Source organism: Catharus ustulatus, chromosome 4 (assembly GCF_009819885.2).
Source record: "Catharus ustulatus isolate bCatUst1 chromosome 4, bCatUst1.pri.v2, whole genome shotgun sequence".
Taxonomy (NCBI): domain Eukaryota; kingdom Metazoa; phylum Chordata; class Aves; order Passeriformes; family Turdidae; genus Catharus; species Catharus ustulatus.
Genome location: NC_046224.1, coordinates 31,332,467 through 31,356,438, shown reverse-complemented (window position 1 = coordinate 31,356,438; position 23,972 = coordinate 31,332,467). Strand labels below are relative to the sequence as shown.

General features: G+C 40.4%; 1 protein-coding gene across 4 annotated transcripts in view; it reads left to right on the top strand.

The window, feature by feature from the left end:
- DOCK4 (dedicator of cytokinesis 4) overlaps positions 1–23,972 on the top strand; it is a 238,382-nt gene that overhangs the window by 72,746 nt on the left and 141,664 nt on the right. For all 4 annotated transcript variants that reach the window (XM_033057524.1, XM_033057522.1, XM_033057523.1 and 1 more), the window contains exons 2-5: positions 17,203–17,286; positions 18,302–18,342; positions 20,642–20,697; positions 22,339–22,435. In XM_033057524.1, the coding sequence (XP_032913415.1) occupies positions 17,203–17,286; positions 18,302–18,342; positions 20,642–20,697; positions 22,339–22,435 (278 nt within the window). The remainder of the gene's footprint in view (positions 1–17,202; positions 17,287–18,301; positions 18,343–20,641; positions 20,698–22,338; positions 22,436–23,972) is intronic.

Below are 23,972 nucleotides of genomic sequence, written 5' to 3'. Positions count from 1 at the left end.
CAGAAGGAGGTTGTGTAAAACCTGTAGAACCAGTTTCTCCACACCCACCCCCACCCCCATCTGTGCTAGCCTGATAGCTTGGGGGAAGGGATGGCGAAACCTGAATAGAGTGAGAATTGCCCTGAATACTCAGGGGCCAGGATGAGTTTGGAGAGAGGTCTGAGGGTGTTATCAAGGGAGAAGGAGTATTATGGGAAGAAGAAGAGTTTAATGCCATGTGGCTGGAGCCATTTTGGGGTCTGCTTTCAGCCTCAGTAGTAAAAGACACGTGGGTGTCAGCATGAGTTAGAGAGACAGAGGAGTCAGATTTCTTAGGTGAAGAGGGGATAACACATGTAGAGGGACAGATACAAGAACTGGTTGACTCTGAAGCAGTTTGCCGTGGCTGCCTGTTATTTCCTGTTTGAAGTAACAGTTTTCTAATTTGCAAAAATATTGGGATGAACATTAAGGCTTTTTTATCTCCATTTTCGACTTTTAAAGTTAATAAATCTCCAATTTCATTCCAAAAGAAAACCGAATTCATATCTGCCAAATTAAGATCAGATCTCTCTACAGACAGCCACCTAGCAAACCTATGTAGTTCTCTGTTAGTAATAATCACATTTGCAATTTTTAAAAGTTCTCTAATTTGTGAAGCCACGCTCTGTTGCAAAGTAGATTGCTGTGTACCCATATTTTTCACAGCAATTTACTCTAATATCTCACTACAAAGCACTGTTAAAACACAGTAGAGAAGGTTACTAGCTGCCGGCCAGGCTGGCACCCCCCCCACAGAGAATCACAGGCTGCAGCAAAAGCGCGCCTCTCTTTGAAATCAGCTGTCTGGCGTGATACTGTACACACGGCAGAAACTGTTTCAAGGCGGCCTTGCTACCCCCACCAGCGTCTCCGGCTGCACACAGCTCCAAAACCCCCAGGGAGGACGCTGCGCAGCCCAGCCCCCCGCACCTCGATTTTACAGAGAAAGCACCTCAAAACCCCCTCCCCACGGAGGAAAATTTATACTTACCACTCTGTGCGAAGTACCGAGGAGCTGAAGAACTGTACTTTGTAATCTGCTCCGGAAAACCGACCTCCCTTGGGCTGGAAGGTTTACCGGTTTCGTCCCCTTAAGCTAGACCTGCTAGAAAGCAAGTTTCGCCCACAGGGTAGTTGACTTCCCGTCGGCTTCCTAACCCTTCTAAGGGTCACAGCCTCTCACGTGGGTTTTAATTTAAAAAGCACCACGTTCCGGGCGGCAACTGAAATAACACCCTAGGCCTGGTCCCCAAATACCTTGCAGAGCTGACCTGGGGTGCTGTTTCATGTAGAACAGTAAGACATTAGAGGCTCTATCTCCCAGGGTTGGTATTCTGCTTTATTCTTAGGCTTCCATGTGGTCAGAGCGAGAGATGGGGATAAAGAGAGCGAGTCCACGTGGGCTCAGGGTTTTCTATGGGTCAGGAAAGGGGAGGGGTCAGCCTTGGCTTCAGGCCAATCCCATCGCAGGGGTCAGTCCATTGGTCTTGTAGGGGTTACAGGGTTAAAGGGACATACCATTCCTAAAGCATTAGGGTATTGGGTTACAACAATCATCTAATTTCCATGCATTTTAGAAAACAAGTATGAAAAGTCATAACACTTCACTGATTTTGCTCATATATAATTTCCTTTCTGTGACACCTCTGTGGTTTACATGCAAGCCTTCAAGGATTAGGTAGGATTATGTTGGTCACATAGTGGTATCTCTTTCTGGCACAACAAGTAACCAAACCACCAATGACTGTAATTATCATAGCCATTAGCATCACTGTTGGCTGGAAATAATGAATTTCAGTCCGAGCCCAGCAGTGATTGCTGGCTGACCTTTCAAGCAATCCTAGTGAAGTGGAAAAGGGATTCCTTTTAATTTGGATAGTAATTTTAGAGTTAATAAATAGCTTTTATTTAATAAGTGAGTTGAAATTGTTTAAGGAAGTTAAAAGCAAGTTGCAAGCCTTGATGTGCCTCTTACTTTCCTTTTCCTCCTCAAATTTAACTGTGTGTTGTGCTGCAAATCCTTTCCTGGTCTTTTTACTCCTCCTTTTTTTCTGTGAAGAAAAATAACATTTTTCTTTGATTTGGCCCCTTCAATTTGCTGTTAACAAAAGCAAGCCCATTACAGGCTAGGTGTGTTGTTATTTACACACCTGTGATTGTTTTAATTAGTGAGTGGGATTATGATGTGGACCTAAACCAACTGCTGAATCAAATCCAAAACAGTGTTTGTTCATGTATAGTGCTCCAGGGATTCAATATTTCAGAGAATCACAGAATGTTAAGGGTTGGAATGGACCTTAAAATCAGGATCCACAGATGAATGTCCTTGGGTCCCATGGACTTGTGCACATTTGGGTGTACAAGTTCATATATATTTGACTATATATATCTCTTGGCTAGTTAAATTCAGAGTTCTTGGGCAAAAGGTTTTTGAGAGAGGGGAAGAGAATAATGCAGTTCTAGTCAGTTCTTAGTCAGCCATGACTAAGGAAAGTTACTGTTTTTAAGTGTTTGTGCTTAACCATCTTTAGTTTCACCATTTGGTTTCCCTCTCAGCAACTGATTTTTTTTTCAGTGCCTTTGAAAGTCTTTTCTTTAAAAAGAAGAAATCTCTGTGTAGTAGACATGCCACATAATGTTCATCTTGTAAGTCCTAAGGGCTTGTTTCACTCACTTTTAAAAACAACCTTGTGTACTGTTTGTCTAATTTATTAATGTTCAACACCTGTGTTTTGCTACTGAAGCTCAAGTTGAGATCAGAAACTGCTTGGAGGGGTACAGACACTGAAAAACTATCAAGCTGAATGAAGACACTAATGTCTGCATGAGTCTCATATTCTTGTTTTAGAAGGTCTTTTCAAGCATGGACGAAAAATACAGTTTTGTCTTTTCCTTACTTTAGCTTCTGGATAAATCCCACAAGGTCTGTGTTATTCTATTTGGTGGCTATTGATTGTAGGGAAAAACTCCACAGTATTGAAGAAAATTAATGATTTTAAATCAGTGTACTAATTCCATCAGGTGTGTGTGATATGATGAGATGTGATGGCTCTCTGTGGCACTGTGGCCAAGCGTAGCCCTGGAGTTGCAGTTTGTTTTCTGCCCCTCCCTGGGAATGGCCCGTCCTTGGGAGGAAGCTCTGCACTTCTTGCTGAAGGTATTGCCTTGACTTTTCATTTCCTTTCATTCTCTGCCTTGTCCATGCCGCATTCAAGTGAATTTTGGCAGTGTCTTTTTCTTTAATTCTGTGAGTTTTGTAGCTTGAGTCAGTGCAAAACGAGCACGTGGTATCTGGTTTAATGGCGTGGACAGTGGCCAAGTGGATAGATTGCAAATCTCTTTAATTTGTGCTAGCTTATTTCAGCCTTGTTCCTAACCTGCTGGCAGACACTATATTTACACAAAAGTCTTTTTACCTGTCTCTGCCGATTTTTTTTTTTAGGTACAAAAGAGAATTTTTGTTTTTAAGTTTCAGGAAAGAGTCCTGTATGTTCTTTCAACTGGAGAAAGGTTGAAAAATGCCTTAATACTTAAAGACAAGTCCTTGTGTCTGTTTTGCCTGGCACTGCCCAGCTGCTTGCCAAAACCATGATTAGTTTCACTCAGGAAGTATTTTATGGAGCCAGATCATAGTGTGTGTCTCACAGTACTAATTTCTTGGAACAACATCATTGTTTTTCGTGTTTTTCTGCACCTATGGTATCTGAATGTATTCCTAGGCTTCTGTACCAAATGTAGAGTGAGAAGAGAATTGTTACAGTGGCAGGTATTTTAGTGACTCTTCCAAGGTGTTAAAAACCAAAAGAACTATCTTGTCTCTTGAAATACTCTTACAAAAAAAAAAAAGTTCAGGTGAATCAATGAATTGTAATATAAATGTTTAAAGAGTACTGTTGCCTCATACACTTCCTTCCCCATCACATCAAACTGAATTGCCCTCGTGTCAGCAATCTTCATTATCCTAATTGGTTGCATATATTTTTCAGACACAGTTTTTTCATGTTCTTTTATGTGTTTATAAAAAGTTACCAACTGGACTAAACTCTCTTCACCCTCAATTTTGGAGTAGCACTCTTCTTGAGCAAGCATGAGTAGAAAGTGAGGCTGCTGACATTTCAAGAAGAACCTACACTTGGATTTTTGAAAGTGCACTGTACCACAGAAGCACTGCTAAAATTATATACCCAGGCAGGTCTTTTAGAGTTTTGAGTAGGGAAAAAGTATATGCACTTGTTACATTTCTATTTGGTCACACATTTTAAAATAATTGTAGGATTTCTTTAAATATCCTTGAAGTTTTAACTTTATAGAGATTATGGATTAGTGATGAAACCCTGCAGGGCTAAATACACTGAATTCTGCTGGCTCAACGGTTGAAATCAGTTGAGTGCAGTGGTTATTTCCAAACATTAAACCTAATAAACCAGCTTAAAGCCAGAGTGAGATGTTTAAACTTGCATTCAGCTGTCTTCTGAGGATTTTCACAGGAGGAAGTAGTTTTGCTTTACTAGTCCTTCTAGCTGTATTCTAGTGTATTTGAAATGCCTCTCAATTACCCTAGATCAAGAAAGTTCTGCCTCATTTAGGTTAAAAAAAGCATATGCAGGGTATTTGTGATTTTTTGTAATCGTCTTCCTTAGTTGCACTTAATTCCACACCTTGCCAAATTTTTCTTTCTTTAAGGAGATTTTATGATACTTTTATCTATAGAGAATTGGCTGATCTGTGGGACAGGTTACAGAATGCCCACAATTAGAGTTTATTTTTTGTGTTAGCCAAATTGCAAAATTTGCTTATTGTGTTGGTAAGTTGATAAGGTTCTTGTTTCGATTTTGAAAAATACCATATTGCAATAATTTTTGAAGTGCAGCAAAAAAAAGATATTTTAAAATATTATCAAGTAAGTAGCAACATGTTTAAGGCTCATAGCTTACAAAAGGAGAATGATTTATTTAGTTATAAAATGCTATAGAGAACATTGCATGAAGGCTAAAGTTAAATTAAACAGAAGTCTTATTGGTGAAAAGAAAGTACTTAACACACATTTATAATATGGTTGAATATCAGAGAAATGCAGCTTAGCAGGAGACTGAAACTCATCTGGAATACCATATAAGACAAGCTGAAAAGCAATGCCATTGAAAATTGCAGGATGTGTTGAATATTTGATATGTTTTTTGTTTGGTTTTATTTGTGTTTGAGTTTTCTAGTGTGTTTGTTTGGGGTTGTTAAATTGTCTTCCACTGATGGCAGGTCAAATAAAGAATTAAACCCTGCCCTTCCAAAGGAAATACAAGACAGCATACAATGCATAAAAAATGTTTCATCCCTATGGTCAATTGACAGACCTGAGTTTGTTGTGAAAGAAAAGGTCTCTCGTATTAGTGAAGAAAATTTATGCTCTCCTTTTCTTGGCTTCCATGAATGCTATTTATTTCTTGAGTGGGAACAAACAGTGCCATTTTAGGGGAAAGCCAGTCTCATCAGTCTCATTTACCAAAGTCTTTGATACCAAGCGGATGGAGTTTTTGTGCTACTGCACTGTTGTCTACCCCTCTTCCTCCTGGGTGCCTCTCATAGGTGGTGAAGAGCAATTCTTGCAGCTTGCAGGGTGGTTCTCTTGGGGGTTTTTTGGGGTTTTTTTTGCAGTCCATGAGATTACACCTCTTTTGAGCTTGAGTTTGCATGGTGCTACTAAAATTTTTTTCAGGGCTCCAAAATTATGTCAGAGAAGCATGTTGTTTTATAATGTTTTGGGGAGGAAAGAGGAGAATAGGGAAATGTGTGGTTGTTAGACTTTGGACCATACCCACTGTTCTGACATTATTATTAAGCATTCAGTTGTAAGCACAGGCTCTTGTATTCAAGGCCTTCTTTGAAATAATTGTCATCCTATTATTCTGGAAAAATTTAACTGTTTTCTGGAAGATAACTCCTGTGTTCATGATCATGTGAGGCTTTAATTTTCTACTTGAGTTTCTGCTGGCTTTATGGGGCTATGATATGTAGCCAGCAAACCCTCTGGCAGATACAAAATTACACCATAGATCCGTATTTGAAGCAATGTAGAACTTTGTGTCTCTTAAGTTTTTGGAGGTTTTGGTGAGCTTTAATGAAGTACAAAATGTGCAGAAGAGTTGCTATGAGATCTGCATTTTCAGCTTTGTTGGCTTTGGTAGACCCCAGATGATGCAGCTGTACTGTGGATGCATCACAAAATCATAGAATCATTTAGGTTGGAAAAGATGTCTAAGATTATTGAGTCCAACCTTTGATCAATCAGCCCCCTGTAAACTAAAGCAGAGCACTAAGTGCCATGTCCACCAGTGTCTTGGATACCTCTAGGGATGGTGACTGCACCAGTCCCTGGGCAGTCTTTTTCAACAATTAACAACCCTCTCCGTGAAGAAATTCCTCTTGAATTCTAACCTGAACCTTCTCTGATACAGCTTGTGGCTATATTCTCTCATCCTCCCTTCTTTATCACACCTGACACTTACGGGAAGTTAGAAAACCCCTGGTTTATTTGCTGATTTATTTGATTTTGCTCAGAAACTTTGTTTCCCCAGAGGCTATGATGAAACAAATAGTTTTCTAAGTAAATAGCTGTAACTCTTTTCTTTGAACATGATGTCAATAACTAAGGTAAATCCTTTACAAAGTATAGAAATTACTAGAACTTTGGAAATACAGTAATTTCACGAATACAAGCCGCAGCAATTTGACAAAAATTTTGGTGGAAACCCGGAAGTGCGGCTAATAGTCGGGGGCGGCTAATATGTGAATAATTTTCTGACATTTGCAACCCCAGACGTGCCAGCCAGAGTGCCGAGCCAAGCACCTGCCAGTAAAAGCCGGCATTTCGCAATTGTTACAGTGTTACCGTGTTGCCCTGGCTCCCTGCAGGCAGCACGGGGGGCGGGGAGAGAGGCGGGAGAGCTCTCTTCTTCCCTCCTCTGCCGCAACCCAGGGGAGGAGGGGTGGGGGGGCGTGCCACCATTGCCGCAGCCCGAGGAGGTGGGGGGAAGTGCGCGCCGCCATTGCCATGGATCGGGGAGCTGACGGGAGCCCCGCACAGCCATTGCCGCGGCCCGGGGAGGAGGCGGGGTGCTTTGTCCGCGCCCGCCGCTGGCGCCACGGGCGCGGGAAAGCTCCGTCCCCGCCCTCTGCCGCTGCCGTAGGAGCGGGGGAAGCTCCGTCCCTGCCTGCCACCGCGGGGCAGCGCCGACCCGGGGTGACCGAGCCCAGTGGCAACGGCGGCCGGCCCCGAGCGACAGCACCGGGGTGGGCCACCTGGCCCCGTCAGCGGCCCCTAGCGGGCCGAGCCTGCACAGCCTTAGCTCAGCCAGTAAACCCCGCCCTGCCGCGGTTCTGTTACTAATTGCACGCGGGTCCTCACTGCGAACGACAGAGCGGTTTATATTCGGGTGCGGCTTATTTATGGACGAAAACCGAAATATTTGCCAACACCCAGAGATGCGGCTTATACTCAGTGCGGCTTGTATTCGTGAATTTACTGTACTTATTCTTAATAAAAGTCATTGTCATTTTTAGCTAGAAGAGGTTGTTCTTACAGGTAATGTCATCTGAGCATAACCTGCTTTTTTCACTTACTTCTTTCTACTAGCTGGATTTTTAAGTTGTTGCTGTTTCCTAGTAATAAAAGAAACTTCACATTTAATCATTCCTGTTTAATTGCAGTATTAATGCATTGATACTGCATCTCTAGCTCTACAGTAAAGAAATAAAGTGAGACTAACCAGTTGAACTGGCTGCAGACTCGTTCCTTTATCATAATTTGAATAAATGCATGAAGACTACACCTGTTTGTACAGAGTCCACCTTGTCTTCTTCCATGAAGTGTCTGGTGGGTTTTACATTCACATTCCTTCTCAGTAGAGGACATTTCTGGGCAAATTCATGGGAAGAATTGTGTCATTTATTCATAAACTCTTAAGTTGTACTAGATTTTTTGGACTTGTAAAGACCTTCTTGTTTTTTCTTTTTACTTTTACTGGAATTCTTCATTCCAGAACTAATGCATATCAAGAAAATGCTCTTAGAAGAGACAAGATGTAGACATAAACAGAATATCAACCAGGATTTCAAGGAATATAAAGGGCTTAGCTAGATATTTGATAGAAGAAAGAAAACAATTAATGAAATCTCATACCTGCAAGGACAGGGAGACTGGTGGTGCATGCTGAATTATTCCAGTTTTGGTGTTCTAGGTGGGCAGCCATTCTCAACAGCAAATAGATATCATCATCTCTTGTAACTTTTAGTGCTCTATTTTAATATATAGAGGTATATATAAGGCATATATAATTATACTTATATTAATATAATGTATTAAAATAAGGTAGCCAAAGCAAAGAGTTAACCAAGTTGTTTGCAGATATTGGGAGAACCAATCAAGCTGTCATCAAAGAGATTATAACGTGCCTGCCTGTAGCTGAGATGCAGGATGAAGAGAGCTTGACAAGCATTCAGACATTCACACTAAACTGATTATCTGTGTTAGAAATGTCCTATGGTTTTTGGCAGCATTGTAATCAGGGATTTGAAAGTGATTACCTTGCTGAATTCAAATGTTGAGCCAGGCACAGGAGGGAATATGAGCTGCTGCAGCTTCATGTCCTTTGTGTATTTCAGACTTGGCATTTGCTTTATCTGTACAGGTAGGCAGTGCTATCAGCAGAAGGAATCCCAGATTTTTGTTTTACAGGCAACTGAAGACTAGTTTTCTATATCTGTTCTGCTTTATACAATATCTTCAATGTATTGACATTGATGCAAAGTTTTTTGAGTATTTTTGATGTGCCTTGACATATTTTCATGAATGACTGTTCAGTAAATATCCATGTTAGTAAAGTTCCATTCAAGTTCTCATCTCTTAAGAAAACTGCTGCATGTGAGCAGCACTTGAGCTATTCGAAAGTCACACTGAACTATCTTTATCTGAACTATGCATTTGATCCTTTTAGTTGTGGCGTACACAGGCAACAGAACTCACATTCTTTTATTTCAATACAAATTTGAAATCCTCGGTAATCTGCAAGAGATTTAAGGATCACTTCTGTTATTGGAACTAACGTTTGTATATATTGTGTTTATTGAAAGCAGATTAAATCGATTCCCCGCCCTGCTCCCTCTCTCTTTTCTATCGCCGTCTTCATTAGCTTGTTGCTGGTTTGCAGCAAGCCTCCTGGGGTGGCTGTAGGTGGCACAATGCATTATGAACAGATGCCCAAATTAACTCGTGTATTAGAAGCACGAGCATGGAGCTGTGCGGTCGTTGCACTCCATCCAGATCAATTCATATGTGGCCAAAGCACAGGGCACGTGATGGCCTTTTACAGTCGGCTCTGGCCATTTTGCATTAGCAATGCTGCATGCCTCCATGTGCTTCTGCTGCTAGTAATCCTTGCTACTGAGAAACCTGAAAAGGTTCTTCAGCTTCTTTTCAGGAGAAAAGGCTTCATCCTGCAAAAAGTACTGCAGAGAGGGTGACAAGAGGTTTCTTGTTCAAACTTTCCCACAAGAGCAAGGGCACAAGAAATTGCACTGTGAAATGAAGGGAAGACTTTTTTTTGTTGTATGAGCATACTTAATCTGGGAATCTTACTGTGAATTTGTGGACACTTGTATTAAGATGCATATAAATCTTAGGAAAATTAATAGAAGAAAAATGGTTGTTAAACACAAATACCATGTCTGGCTCAGGAGATCCCTGTACCACAAAATGCTGAGTTGTGCTTCTGGATGCTTGCATTGCTTGCCAGTGCTCAGTAACTTCAGATGTGAACTTACAAATGGTATGCTTGGGAGAGTTGCTAACAGAATTTTATTATTTTTTAATAATGACTGTCGAGAAGATGATGTTGCACTTTCTGCAGCTGTTCACAGTGCCAGATGTCTGTTGCTTTTACTATGCATAAGGCCATATCAAAGGATAGTTTTTATATTTCTACAAAAAGACCACTGAATCAGAACCTTCCTCAAAGGTAATATATACATGTCATTACTCGTCAACTAAGAACCTACTTAAAAGCAATTTCAGTATTCCATCATCAGGTCAAAATACAATATTAATGACTGTTTTAACCAATATATTAACTTCAAAATGTTAGAAACATCCCAATTTTAATTTGTTACAGCTTTTTTTCTTTTTTTTTTAAATTGTTGAATAAAACCAAAATCTCTTGAAATAGTCGCTTCTCAAAGTCTCAGTCTCTTAAGAGAATGGCACTTTTAACTCCAGAATAAAAACTTTAAAATTTACTTTTGCTACAAAGAGGACCTGATTTCAATTATAGCAGATAATATCTGGAATCAATAATAGCTTCTGGCCATCTGTTAGGAGGAAAAGAACAACAGTGTCTGCCTCATTAGTTCTTATATGCAGATCTCCAGTTATTTCAGGCATAAAAATTTTAAGAATATAACCTCAAGCTAAACTTTGAAGTGGGCCAACCACCCCTGTTGCCAGCTAATCAATTCCTTTTCTATGAGAGCATCTTGTTCCCTGTCAAAGCCAGTCCCTCTGACACAGTGTTCCCACCCTTCAACTCTGATCATCTAGTGTGTACTTACCATGTTTCTGTGTGCTTTATATGCCCCCTCTCCTAATTGGGGCATCTTGACTTAGGGCATTGAACTAGTCTATTTTTTACTCAAGTATTTTGCATGCCGAATATGACCAAGCAGTAATTAATTATTAAAGTAATTTATCTTCTTCTACCTCACTTTCCCCACTCTTCTCTCTTCAGTTGAAGGACTGTTTTTTATTATGTGAAACCCAAGTATGCTTTTGTCATTCAAGTGCTCGTTTTTGAGCATCGAATAGTTGCTGTAGATATTACTTCTTTTCATCCCTTTATGTATGGGGGTGTATGTCCTGCCACACAGCCCAGAACTGAATGTGTGTGTCTCCTTTAGTGGTGTTGAACTTAATTCTAACTTGTAATGAGGACATCTTAAGCACCATGTCATGTCACACCCTTTGTGGGGAGACATTTTCATCTTGTGAAAATAAAGTCAAGCCAGCCATGAAACCAGCTTGCTCTATCTCAAATCCTCTTTATAATGCTAACTTGGTGGTAAGGCTTGTATACACTAGCTGCAAGCAGAAAAACATCTTGTTTTGGTTTTTAGAACAGCAATACTATCAGTACTTTAGATGAGCAGAACATGCGCCAAAACCCCCCACTTATTTTAGGCTTTAATTAAGATGTTGGACTTGGATGGATCTTTTTAGACACCAGGCACTTTCATATGTAAAACTGTCCAACAGTGAGCACATCCAAGCAGAGATTTTGAATGAAAACACAAAGATGAATTTTCTTTTGGGAAGTGAACTTGAGAGCAAAGCAAAGCAAACCAAAACTGATGTTGCTTTAATATTGTGTTTCACTATAGTTCTCACCATATGATTTCACTTTCTCTATAGATTAGGTTTTTGTATCCTGTGTTGTCTTGCTCTCTTATCCTCTGAGCACTCTTTGGCAGCCAGAAATTATTTAATAAAGCCAGCTGGCTTCAGTATTTGAACTCAGTTTCTGAAATATTTCTGAGGACATATCCTGCTACAAACTTTTATTGTAGAGTTCCATATTTCTCTTGTGGCCAGGAGGTGATTGAACAGGACATCAGTCACTGTTGCTGTGCTTGAAAAGGACATTTGTATGACCTTCAGCTACTACAATGACAAAAAATATATCTAGATGTGGTTTTGATGCATAGCTTCCTGGGGACATGCATGTGATAGTCCATCTGCAAAGACTGCACGTATTGGTAAATGATCTGTATTCAGAGTAGATTTTTCTTCTCCTGCCCATCTTCCTTTTCAAGGTTTCTGGTATACAGTTGCAATGGAAGAGAGAGAAAGTGACAGTCATAATAGCTATTGCTGTTAGAATTATTAGAATGGGTCATAAATGGTGCATATGGGACAGTGAATGTTGTATATAAAAAAAGTCCAGTTCTGTGAGTATGATAAATATGTACTGCTCTTAAGATAGGTTGAGAACACCATAAGGCATGGTCATTGCAGAGTGATTAATTATATACTTACTGCTACTAGAAAAAAGAATTAAGGAACATCTGCTTTTGCAGAGCAATGTGACCACTGGAGAAAACTGAGACATTTAGTAGATGAAATTTGTATTACAGCTTTCTTAAGAACCTTGTGTCCTAGCTGAACCCTGGGATCTTCTCTGATGAAACAGCATCTACTTCCTTCCATGCCTTTATTTTTATTCTCCCTGTAGTTGACTTATGTATATGCAGCGCAGAGAAACTAAAAAGACATTCATCATGGAATAGACGACTCTATAGATTCTATAGAGTTCTACAGAATCTGCAAAATCATTGAAAAATTGGAAGGGACCTTAAAAACCATCTTGTTTCAACCCCCCTCCTGTGGACAGGGACACTCTCACTGGACCAAGCTGCTCAGAGCTCCCAAACCTTAAGTGTTCACAGGAATCCACATCCACAACTTCTCTGGACAACATTTTCCAGTGCCTCACCAACCTCAGAGTGAAAAATGTTTTTCTATTATGTAAACTAAACCCATCCTCCTTCAGTTTGAAGCCATTCCCCACTGTCCTGTTGCTACATGCCCTTGTAAATAGTCTTACTGCATCAGTCAATTCCCTCAGGATTCTGGGATGTATCTCATCAGGTCCCCGTTGACTCAGGTACATTCAGGTTTCTCAGGTGGTTATGAACCTGATATTTACAGTGAAGGACTTTGCTCTCCCAGTCCCTATCCTGCTGCCTATCCACTCCAGGAGTGTGGGAAGAGAGGTTGCCATTGAAGTCCGACGCAAAAAAGTTGTTGAGTACTTTGGCCCTCATCTGCTGTTCCCAGTTGTAGCAGTTGTTATGATGGCCACATTCTGTCTCAATGCCAATTCCGTGGCATGATTTGAATATTTCAAAATTAGCTGAGTAAACATTTGTGAGGTAATTTTATCTCTGGGTTCCTGTGATTTTCATTAAATCCTCTGCTGCTCTGCAATGTTCTTTGTTTCACTTTGACACTGCTGAACACCACCAGCTACCTGTTTTGAGGCTGACCTCACTCCACGAGAATCCAGGGAGAGTTTTTCAAGTGTATCAGGTGAATGTGCTTAGAGGTAAAAATGATGCCCTCGTTTCTTTCTTTCTTTTTCTGGTACTCTGCAGGCCATCCTTCTAGAAGATATTTCAAGGTATAATTTTGTTCTTCTATACATACTCTAAAATGATTTCTAGCTATTTTCGACACTGTCAGATTTCAATCTCTTTTTGTCCTGAAAGTTTTTTTTTAAATCTCTTTAAAAAAATAAAAATAAAAAAAAAAGATAAGAGAAGGAGAAAAATATCTCTAACAACTCTAGTAACTTAGTAATAAAAACTGGATGTCACAGAAAAGTCAAATTGCAACAATGTGTCAGGATATATTAGCTCTTAAGGAGAAAATTAATGTCCTTTTTTTTTATTTCATGGAGTTTAAAAATAAGACATCTCATAACTGTAATAATGGATGAAGATTTGGTTTGGTTTTGCACACTTCTTCAGTTAATTCCTTCATTTTACTTCGGTTGCTGTAGATGCTATTTTGGCAGGCTTCATATTTAAATTTTACTACTTTCAAGCTAGAAAGTTGACCAGAGTGACTTCTGTCATTCCAGTGACACAGCAGAATTTAGATGTACATTGCATTGATATTCAGGGAGTGTACAGTAGTTTCACGAATACAAGCCGCACGGATTATAAGCCGCACCCCCGGTGCCTCGACAATGTTGCTGTCTTTGTCAATAGATAAGCCGCACCCCGAATATTAGCCGCACTTTCGTTCATAGCGAGAATCCGTGCGCAGCTTTCACAAATTGGCCAATTAGTAACAGGATCGCGGCATAGCGGGCTTTACTGGCTCGGGGCGGGGCCAGGCAGGCTCGGCCCGCTCATGGTTGCCGACGGGGCCGGGTGGCCCAGCTCAGCGCGACGGCTCGGCGGGGCTGGCCGGGTGGTGCTGCCGCCGCCGCCGGGCTCGCTTGCCCCCCTCTCCCGTCAGCACCGCCCCGCTGCCGCGTTCGCTCGCCCGGCTGGCAGGGCTGCCGCCGCCGGGCTCGCCGTCCGCCCCGCTGCCGCTTTCGCTCGCCCCGCGCTGCGCCTCGTGAGCGCCGCGCCCGCCCCGCGCCGCGCCCGCCCCGCGGCGCTTTCGCGGCTCGCGGCTCGCGGCGGCGCTTTCGCGGCTCGCGGTTCGCGGCTCGCGGCGGCGCTTTCGCGGCTCGCGGCTCGCGGCTCGCGGCGGCGCTCTCGCGGCTCGCGGCTCGCGGCGGCGCTTTCGCGGCTCGCGGCTCGCGGCTCGCGGCGGCGCTTTCGCGGCTCGCGGCTCGCGGTTCGCGGTTCGCGGCTCGCGGCTCGCGGCTCGCGGCGGCGCTTTCGCGGCTCGCGGTTCGCGGCTCGCGGCGGCGCTTTCGCGGCTCGCGGCTCGCGGCTCGCGGCGGCGCTTTCGCGGCTCGCGGCTCGCGGCGGCGCTTTCGCGGCTCGCGGCTCGCGGCTCGCGGCGGCGCTTTCGCGGCTCGCGGCTCGCGGCTCGCGGCGGCGCTTTCGCGGCTCGCGGCTCGCGGCGGCGCTTTCGCGGCTCGCGGCTCGCGGTTCGCGGTTCGCGGCTCGCGGCTCGCGGCTCGCGGCGGCGCTTTCGCGGCTCGCGGCGGCGCTTTCGCGAGCGGCGGCGCTTTCGCTCGCCGGGCGGCGCTTTCGCGAGCGCCGCTTTCGCTCGCCCCGCCGGCAGGGCTGCCGCCGCCGCCACCAGGCTCGCCGGCCGCCCCCTCCCGTCTGCACCGCCGCCGCGTTTCCTCGCCCTGGCCGGCACTGCAGGCCCCCGCACCGCCGGGCTCCCCCACGCTGCTGGCCCCGATTATGCTGGGCTTCCCCCGCTGCCAGGCAGCCCCACCCGCCGGCCTTCCTGCTTCTGCCATGCTCCCCTGCACTGCTAGCCCCCGTTCTCCCGGGCTCCCCCGCCCTGCTGGCTCAGGCTCTGCCGCCCGCCCCCGACACTGCTGGCCCCGCCTCTGCCAGGCTTTCCCACCTCTGCCGGGGCCGGCCGGGCTCCAGCTTGGCTTGGGGCTGCCGCGGGCTCTCACTTCCGTGTTGGCAGCTTTTAGAATTTTGTTAATAGATTAGCCGCCCCGGAATATTAGCCGCACTTCCGGGTTTCCACCAAAATTTTGGTCAAATTGGTGCGGCTTGTATTCGTGAAATTACTGTACTTTTTATTTTTATTTCTTCCTAGTTAATAAACTGTTTTAGTTTTCAGATCTTTGTAAATGAATTAATCAAAGAATTCTTGGTTTTTTTCAACTCTTTGACAAACTTTCTCACTGTATTAATGCTGTCTTGCTACTAAGCTGGTTTAAAAATTGAGTACTTGATCATGGTGTGGAACCAAAGTAGCTTTTTATTTCATGCTGCATATCTCACAGTATTCAGTTTGGTGTAAAAAACTTCAAGAGTAGGAGTAGCACCAAGATGAATAGAGATTCATTCAATACACATTCTTGAGGTGGTTCAATACTGTAAATACAGATCTCATGTTGTATCAAACTTTGAGGGACTGTCCATGGATATAATCTCACAGGATTTTTTCAAAGGGATAAAGACTGTGGGTTAAGCACAGTGATGATTTTCTTACGAGTTAAGGGATGAATGAATACAATCAGTTTTGAAGTCTTCAAATTCTGAAGAAGGATTTGGCAAAAATGTACTTTTTGTGCATTTTAAAACATGCCATCCCATAGCATAAACTATATCCTGTTGGTTTACTTTTAAAATCTGGAGCTTTCTTCCAAAAATTCACAAATGAATTTTCAGTTTCTGTGGTTGCTGACAGCTAATCTCTCCTGCTGCCTTTGATGATCAATGTGGCAGGCACAGATGGTGGATGACAAGTTATGTTGTGTTTGAGTGTAGTGTCTGCTTGTGGCGGGGTAGACCTCCAACAGCAGGCAAGAGTGTATGTGTGTCCTCGCATGTGTGAATATCCTTTTGACTTTTATATGTGAAGTTGTCTTGTCATTCCTCTCAGTTAGTGGGATTTCTTTTTTCTCTATGAGATTGGGGGTTTATTTTCTTGATGAGTAACTATTTGACAGTAGTTAGACTGCTATTAGGCTACAAAGTCTTTTTGTGCATCTTGCCCTGGTGGATAGGCTGTTTTCCTCTTCCACTTCAAAATTTAACTCTGAAAGAAGGTTACAATACAGAAAATCAAAAGCACTATTGCTTGGTCTCATGGCTGAACTAGGCAATATTTTAATTCAGCATTTCAAATACAGTAAGAACAGGACTGAATAGCTGAATTGCTATCTAATGTGTTAATGGATTTTTAGCATTTTTAGGAGTGAGCTCTTTGTGTGCTTTTTGGATATTCTGTTTTGATTCTGAGTCAAAAAATAGCTGTCCATTGCTTTAGAACTAGCAATATAAGACTTAATATTTGGTCAGTGTAAGTGTTTGGGAACGTCACTGCTCTGGTGGATGTTTTGTTTCTGTATGTTTTATCTCCAGCTCCATTTTGGTGTAGCTCTTGTCCCAGCCTGAGCTCATGACCTCCCTTCAATGGCTTTGGTGAAACTGAGTGTGCGCTTGATGTATTGGAGAGAACAACGCTCTTTAGTCGTCTCCACCCCCTAACCATTTCCTCACATTTGGGGTTATATGGAATGCTGGGTCTATAGCATCCATTAAGCAAATGTGAAATAAGGTTTTCTTTTCATGGCATGTGAGTGGTATGGATGGCAAAAAAAAATATTGGCACATATTGGCATTTTCAGCTTGCAGAATTCTGAGGTCTGATGCGTGTTAGTGTAAGCATTTGGAATAAAACACTTTCTGTCCTTCAGGCTACTTATGATCTAGCTATTAGTGTTCTCCAGTACAAGCTTTCCATTCATGTAGTATAAGGCTGTGTTTAGGTTTTCTTCCTGAGTCCTGTGTTTTGAATTTTCTGCTCATAAAAGTGGCTTAATGATTCTTTCTTTCAAGTTTTTTCACAGTTTAATACATTTCAGTAAACCAGTTTCTTCTAACATGCAACTTCTCACAGTAATACACTATTTTGTTAACAACAGGAATAATAATTTGTATTTAATGTTGTGAATAATTGAAACATATTGTATTTTTCAGTAATTGCTGGTTTTCGAGGGACAGTCCCACATGGCCTATCATTGGAGATTGGAGACACCGTTCAAATATTAGAGAAATGTGATGGTGAGTTCACAGGTGATTCCAGTGATAATTAAGCTTTGTGTATTGATGGCTTGAACCCCACTAATATTAATTTATTTTCTGAAGTAACACATTTTTGAAGTCAATAATATAATACATTTTGGCCTCCTAATTTTTCCCACAGTTCTGGTGAACTCTAATCTCCATAATAATTAATTTGCAGTACAATAATTTTTATTTAATCTCTCTGTTTAATAAACATTTACAGAGGATAAGAGTTATAACAGAAAGGAAGTCTCTCTGCTTTCTTGGTATTTCTGAGGGAGACCCAGCTGCCATCAAGAAATTTTCAAATTAATTCAAAGTTACAACTTAAAGTCTTAAAGCAGTGCAAGCGTTCTCTTCTATCTCTGTTTTGCGTTAGAGAATGCAAATATAATTTTAGCAAATGTCTGTTCCTAGTGTCAGAGAAATAAAGTTGCATTTTCTTTCCATAATCTGCCTCCTTAACACATAAAAATCAACACACTGATTTTACAGTATTTTTTATTAATTTTTTAATCATTTGGGATCATCTAGGTTTTGGTTTTTTAATATCGTATCAGGATTATATATGGTTAGCCTTGTATGAAATGTTCTTTTAGAAGGCATAGGATCTATTCTGTTGAATCATGTATATTATGCATTTTATATAGTGTTGTGATTGATAGATATAGAGCCTAAAGTCCAGAAAGGATTTGTAAATGTTTTGAGTTAGTGAAAAACTATTTTTGTTTTGACCAGTGTGGTGTCCAATGCAGAATTTACCTCGGTTACATAGTTAGAAACGTTTACAGGTAGAGGGTTAAAAAGTAATTCCTGAAATTGTGTGAATGAAGTCATCCAAATGTGAACTGGTTTAAATGAAAAACTTTCACTGCATGGAAAATCTTTTAAATTAATATAGTCTGACAGCTCTGTGGAATTGTCATATCTGTCCAAAATTGAAAGATGAAATCTGTTTTATATATGTAAATGATTTTCACACTTTAAAAAGCAAATTGTGCTTTCTTCACAGGATGGTACAGAGGATTTGCCTTAAAAAACCCCAATGTTAAGGTAAAGGTCAGATGCAGTTTTGCATTCTTGAGCAAAAAAATGTATATTTACTTTTTAAAAGTTAATAATCTGCTTGTAAGTGTATGATATTTACTCTTGAAAGAAAACCAGAGCTTAGTTTTAAGTATATTATTGGTAATACTTTAATTAGTTTTGGACATGGGTTACCCTTCTGAAATGCTTCTATGTATTAGGATAATAACACTTTACAATTCTCGGGCTGTGGTGAATTTTCTTTCATTTCCGAGTTTTGGATTTTCCACTCAGAGGAAGCTAAGTTGAAGGGAAAAGACTACTGAGAATACAAATTGTAAACACTGTTGGAAAAGTTGGTTAAACTGTGCCTGTTTTTCTTGATGCTATGAAATAATTTAGAGCAGTCAGTGGAGACAGATAGTTTATAGGAGCCACATGCAGAGTATCAATTGAATAAAAAATGTGTTACCATGTAAAATATATGGTTCATTTTAGTCTTTTTTGATGTGTAGTCTTTGATTTCCATAGTAGCATAGAATTCTAAACCAGACTTCACTGATTTATCTCTTCAGCATTCAGACATGAAAAGTTACTGGAATTTACGTTTTAGTGTCTGTGTTGTATTTGTTTTATTTGTCTTTCTATTTTCTTAACCTCTCCTGTTGCCTTGCCCCTGGGATTGTACAGATTTCATTTTTCATGGGAAAGATCATACATTACCTGTTAATGCTTTAACCTGTATTAAAAGCTTTGCTCTTCTATTTCTGTCCTCATTTCCAAAATTCTTCAACTGCAAAAAAAAGGCACATACACAATAATCTCAGAAATTTTTTAGGGGCTCATATCAAGCCATTTGCCTTTTGTGCCAAGGCCTGTCATATAAATTTCCTTTCTTTTTACGGAAGGTCGATTCAAACAATAAATTTAGCCACAGAGTCTAATTTGATGTTTACTACTTTGACCTCATTGATATATATTTCAGTTTGATCTACAAGACACGAGCAGTTGTGGTTTGTTACTGCATCTTCTGTGTCTTTTGTTGCAGTTCTCACCACATGCTTGCTGTCAGTCTTTCTTTGTGGTCTGTCAAATGTGTGATGGAAGTTATGAATAGGTTTTCTAAACATGACTTGATGTGTGAAGAGATGAGATATATATTCTCTGTTTTCCTAGTGTGAATGCAAACAGTTTTCTGAATTGGATTTGTGAAGGGAAGCTCTCCAAAAGTAAAATTATAAGAGCACCTTGTAGCTCCCCTTGTTATTGGTATTGCTCTGTCAGGATTCATCTCTTGTTCTTCTGCCAGCTTTGACGCTGGAAGGAGTTGTCTGGCAGCTGGTCTGCAGGAAGGGTGCGTGTGCAGCCATCCTGTTCCCTGACACACTGTGGTACTCCTGCAAGGCTCTATGTCCTGCTGTCCTTGGGAGGAGCTCCGCTGAGCTGCTTTGCTTTACAGAGGAGCAGGAGCATTTAATAGGGTAGCTGTCTCTACATAGTACATTTGGTTTTATTGAAGGTCTCATGGCTGTGTGAAAAGAAAATGGGACACCATCATCACAAAGGAAAGCTGTATGCAGCTGTGCCTGTTATGGAGAGACTATATATGTGTTTTCTCTCACTGCATGAGCTTTAGTGTGTTGTCTTCCCAGCCAGAGGCTGGGAGCTGACTTGCTTCGTTTTCTCCCTCTGGTTTGAAGGTCAGTGTGCTGTCAGAGTGGTGGGACTGTTGCAGCAATGCTGCGCGTTCAAGAGAATGGCAGGGAGCCCTTAAACATCTGGAAAAGGGCTGCTCCTGGCAGACACAGGCTCTTTGATAGGCATCTACCACAACTTCCCTCTGCACTGCAGGCAGAGTAGCCACCAAATTTGACTCTATTTTGATTTTCTTTATTTACTTGACTTTATTTTTATTGAATATTGTCAATTTATTCTGCTTACTTTTAAAAATCCCCGTCTGAAGATCCTTCTTTATAAGATGTGGTTGATAAGATATTATCCCCCACAGCTGGTCTGTTTCTTATCAAGGTGGGAATAATGAATAAAACCATTGCCATAAGGGAGCTCTCAAACAATCTTCTGCATGTTCTACATGTGTTTATCTTCTAATTTTCTGAAGTGTTGAATTTAAACTCTACTGGATATGGCATTTTAGTTTCTGTTAGAGCTATACTGAGTATTTATTGCATTCTTTCCTTGTGTATGTTTCTTGTTAATTATTTGGAGGACTTTGAATTCAGCATGCATTTGTATATTGAATGATACTAAATGGAATGCCAAACTCATGTAAGGGGACCTTTTTTACCTAAACTTTTTTATTTTTCAGGGCATATTTCCATCTAACTACATTCACTTGAAGAATGCATGTGTTAAGAACAAAGGGTATGTGTGAAATATTCTGATTGCAAATATTTAAACATGGTCAGTTAGTGGTACCAAAAATCTTTTGCTTATAAAGTAAATAATGATTTTATGATATCTTCAGCTTACTGCCAGAGGACTTGTAGTGGTTGTCTTTAGCTAACCTGATGCTCCTGCATGGTCATAAAATTGGAATGCTGTATCCAGAAAAGACACGGAATACCACTGGGAATATCATTCTGTATTGTCTAGAGAAAAGAGGAAACAATTATGTTAAGTTTAGCTTGAAAATGGCATTGCCTTAATTTGGAGAAATTATTCTGTACATAAGCTGTTTTTTAACCTACTGCTTAAGATTGATATTTTCTTTGAGGGCAGTAGTTGCCATTTTACAAAAAAGGGTAAAATAATATATCAGTTCAATGGCCAAAGATTTTGCTAAACCTGTCAATGAATAGAGAAACTTTTTCCTTTACTTCTTTTCTTAAGGTGATGGAGAGCCAGTATTTATTTTTGACAACAGCTGATGTCTTTTGGCATTTAGAAGAATTGATAAAAACCAGAGTCATTGGTTAAAATTAGTTTGAAAATTTTGTTTCGGAATTCAAGTTGTCTGACTTTAAAATTTATTTTTTTTCTGTGTAAAATTTAACTTGATGGTATGAATGGTATCACTTTCAAAAATTTAAAATTTTAAAAAATTTTCAGTGATCTTAGCTCAACAGTTTTTTTCACCGTTTCAATTTTTAGTTGTTCATACTGAATCCTTTATTCGGATTTATTGGTAGAGAACTGGTACGAAACAGTTTTGAAAACTGTTTAGGTAAGGACATTTCTCATAATAGATAGATGCCTGAACAGGAAGTGCCTTTTTCTTGGGAGCATGAATGTGTTGAAGATCCATTATTCGTGATGGGCAGAAATAATGATGAAGACTGTAATAATATTAAAACAAGTTTCATTCTCACAGGTGAAAATGTCCCCCATTGCTGTTAAACTCCATGCTGTCCACTATGAAGTTACAGCCACATGTGGTTTGTCATGCTCTAGGATCTTTTTCTCCTTTTAAAGCTGTGGCTAAAACTGAAGGTTCAGTGAAGCAAAATTATAAGCCATCACAATAAAATAAAGTTTAAAGGCTGAATAATTTTTGGTGGTGGACACAACCACAGTACATGCGTGGAGTTCAATCTTTATTGAATCTATTTCCTTTGTTAGTTTGTTTCCCATTCAGACCATGTTCCCTGCTGCACATCACTGCCAAGAGCTGTCACATTGTTATGTTAATTTAGTAAGAGAGACAAGATATCATGAAAAAAGTAATCCAGGCATGAAAAGCTGAAGTGTCAAGATCCCTTTGGAAACTATGGGATTTATTCTGCTATCTAAGTTGTTTTTGATATGCTTATCTCATAGTAAAAAAACCCCCCTCACCTTGACTTCACTAGGGCCAAGACTTTGCATGGGGATTAAACTATTTTCACCCCAGGTTTTTCCATGGGGATTCAATAAATATACAAATAATAAGTGTCATGTCTGAAGGAGTGCTCCTGTAGGTTGACAGATATCACTGTTGGCAGTAGGAAGTCTATATATTAGTGACTGCAATGGGATTAGTAATGCTATATCATGCAATATCATGTGTTCTTCTGCATGTTACAGACAATTTGAAATGGTTATTCCAACAGAAGATTCTGTTATTACAGAAATGACAACAACTCTAAGAGATTGGGGAACAATGTGGAAGCAGCTCTATGTGGCAAGTACCCTGAATAATATTGCTTTGATTTAATGTCATCTCAAAAGGTGCACTGTTGTTTAGATGCTCTGGTTTAGTTGAAGTATATATTTCAGAAAAAACCTCAAAACATTCAGTTTGTTTTTTGTTTTACTAATACCTTAAAATTTTATTTCGAGCTTCATAGTGTTATTAGCATGTCTCTTGTGTTCATGTGAATAATAATAATTTACTTCAGTAGAATTTTTTGGGTACTGGGAGCAAAGTTGCACCTTAATTACTGTTTATTCAATTTGGTTTTTTGATTGCAGATATGAAAGCTCTTATACTAGTGTCTGATGGAAAATTGTGAAAACATACTGTCAGTTTAGCTCTCTATAATGTTCATCCACAGTCCTTTTTGTGTCTTGTTTCTAATTCAAGGGCTCTTTCTATGACCTTTTTTCCCCTTGGTTTTCTTTTACTTGTATTGTTCATATTTCCTTCTTGTTGTTACAGCAGTTGTTTCTCTTTTTGTCAACATTTTTCTTCACTGCTGTTGTTACTGCATGTTCAAAATTACCCTGGTTTTCTTCCTTTCCAGACAGAAAGCCAAGACAAACAATAAATTAATGCCCTTTTAGTGAGGTTATGAAGTGAATGAGTGTGAAGTAAAAGGAGGAGATTTATCAAATTGCAATTTTTCAGAGTGCTTGGAATATAAAAGTTGTTGATGGAGACTAATGGTACTTTTAAATGAATTTTAGGTTTAACTTATGCAGCAGAAGTAGCTGAACTTTATTTTTATGCCTTTTATTCATAGGAAGAAGGAAAAGGGAAATGGGCAGGAATTAACAAAGCAAGTCTTAATAGGAGTGTTTTTTCAACTTTGTGTGAAGAATCACTTAGATGAAGGTTGTAGTAATTTTCTTAAGCTAAAGGTTCTCAAAAAACTATGTAAAAATACTTAGAATTAGTGAAGGAAGAGTTAATAGATTCTTCTAGAACAGATGTTTGTTTGTGGGAAATTGTTGTGCCCTTAGCTGGTATATAATTAGAGTAGGAGGATGTGGTTTCAAAGCAGTCATATTCACATCATTTGTCCTTCTTCACAGTTAGATAAAGAACTGTCTGGACAAGATTCTACCTATGTGATACTATTTATTTATGATTAGGTGGTAGTGTATAGAGATATATCAATGGAAGGGGAAGTTAAATTAACACGGTGGTTCAGAGTTTGAATGCTCAGAGCTATTGCTTTTTCTATCCCTTATTTGTATGAAGTCAAATAGTCTTGAAACACAGATGATATATTCAGTTTGGATGAGGCAGCAGCACAGAATGAACATGCTATTGGAATAAAACAATGCTGTGTTGTGAAACACAGGAACTTTTTTGTTGAATTTTTGTCATACCTGTCACGCACATTAGATTAGATTAATGTGAGAGGGACGCAGAGTTGGACTGGAATATTGGAATGGGTGTGGTGCAGAGACAAGGTCTGAAAGTATTTTATATACACGTGCTCACGTGAAGGTAAAATGGTCACAGTGTGATGGGGAATAAAAGACTAAGTAAG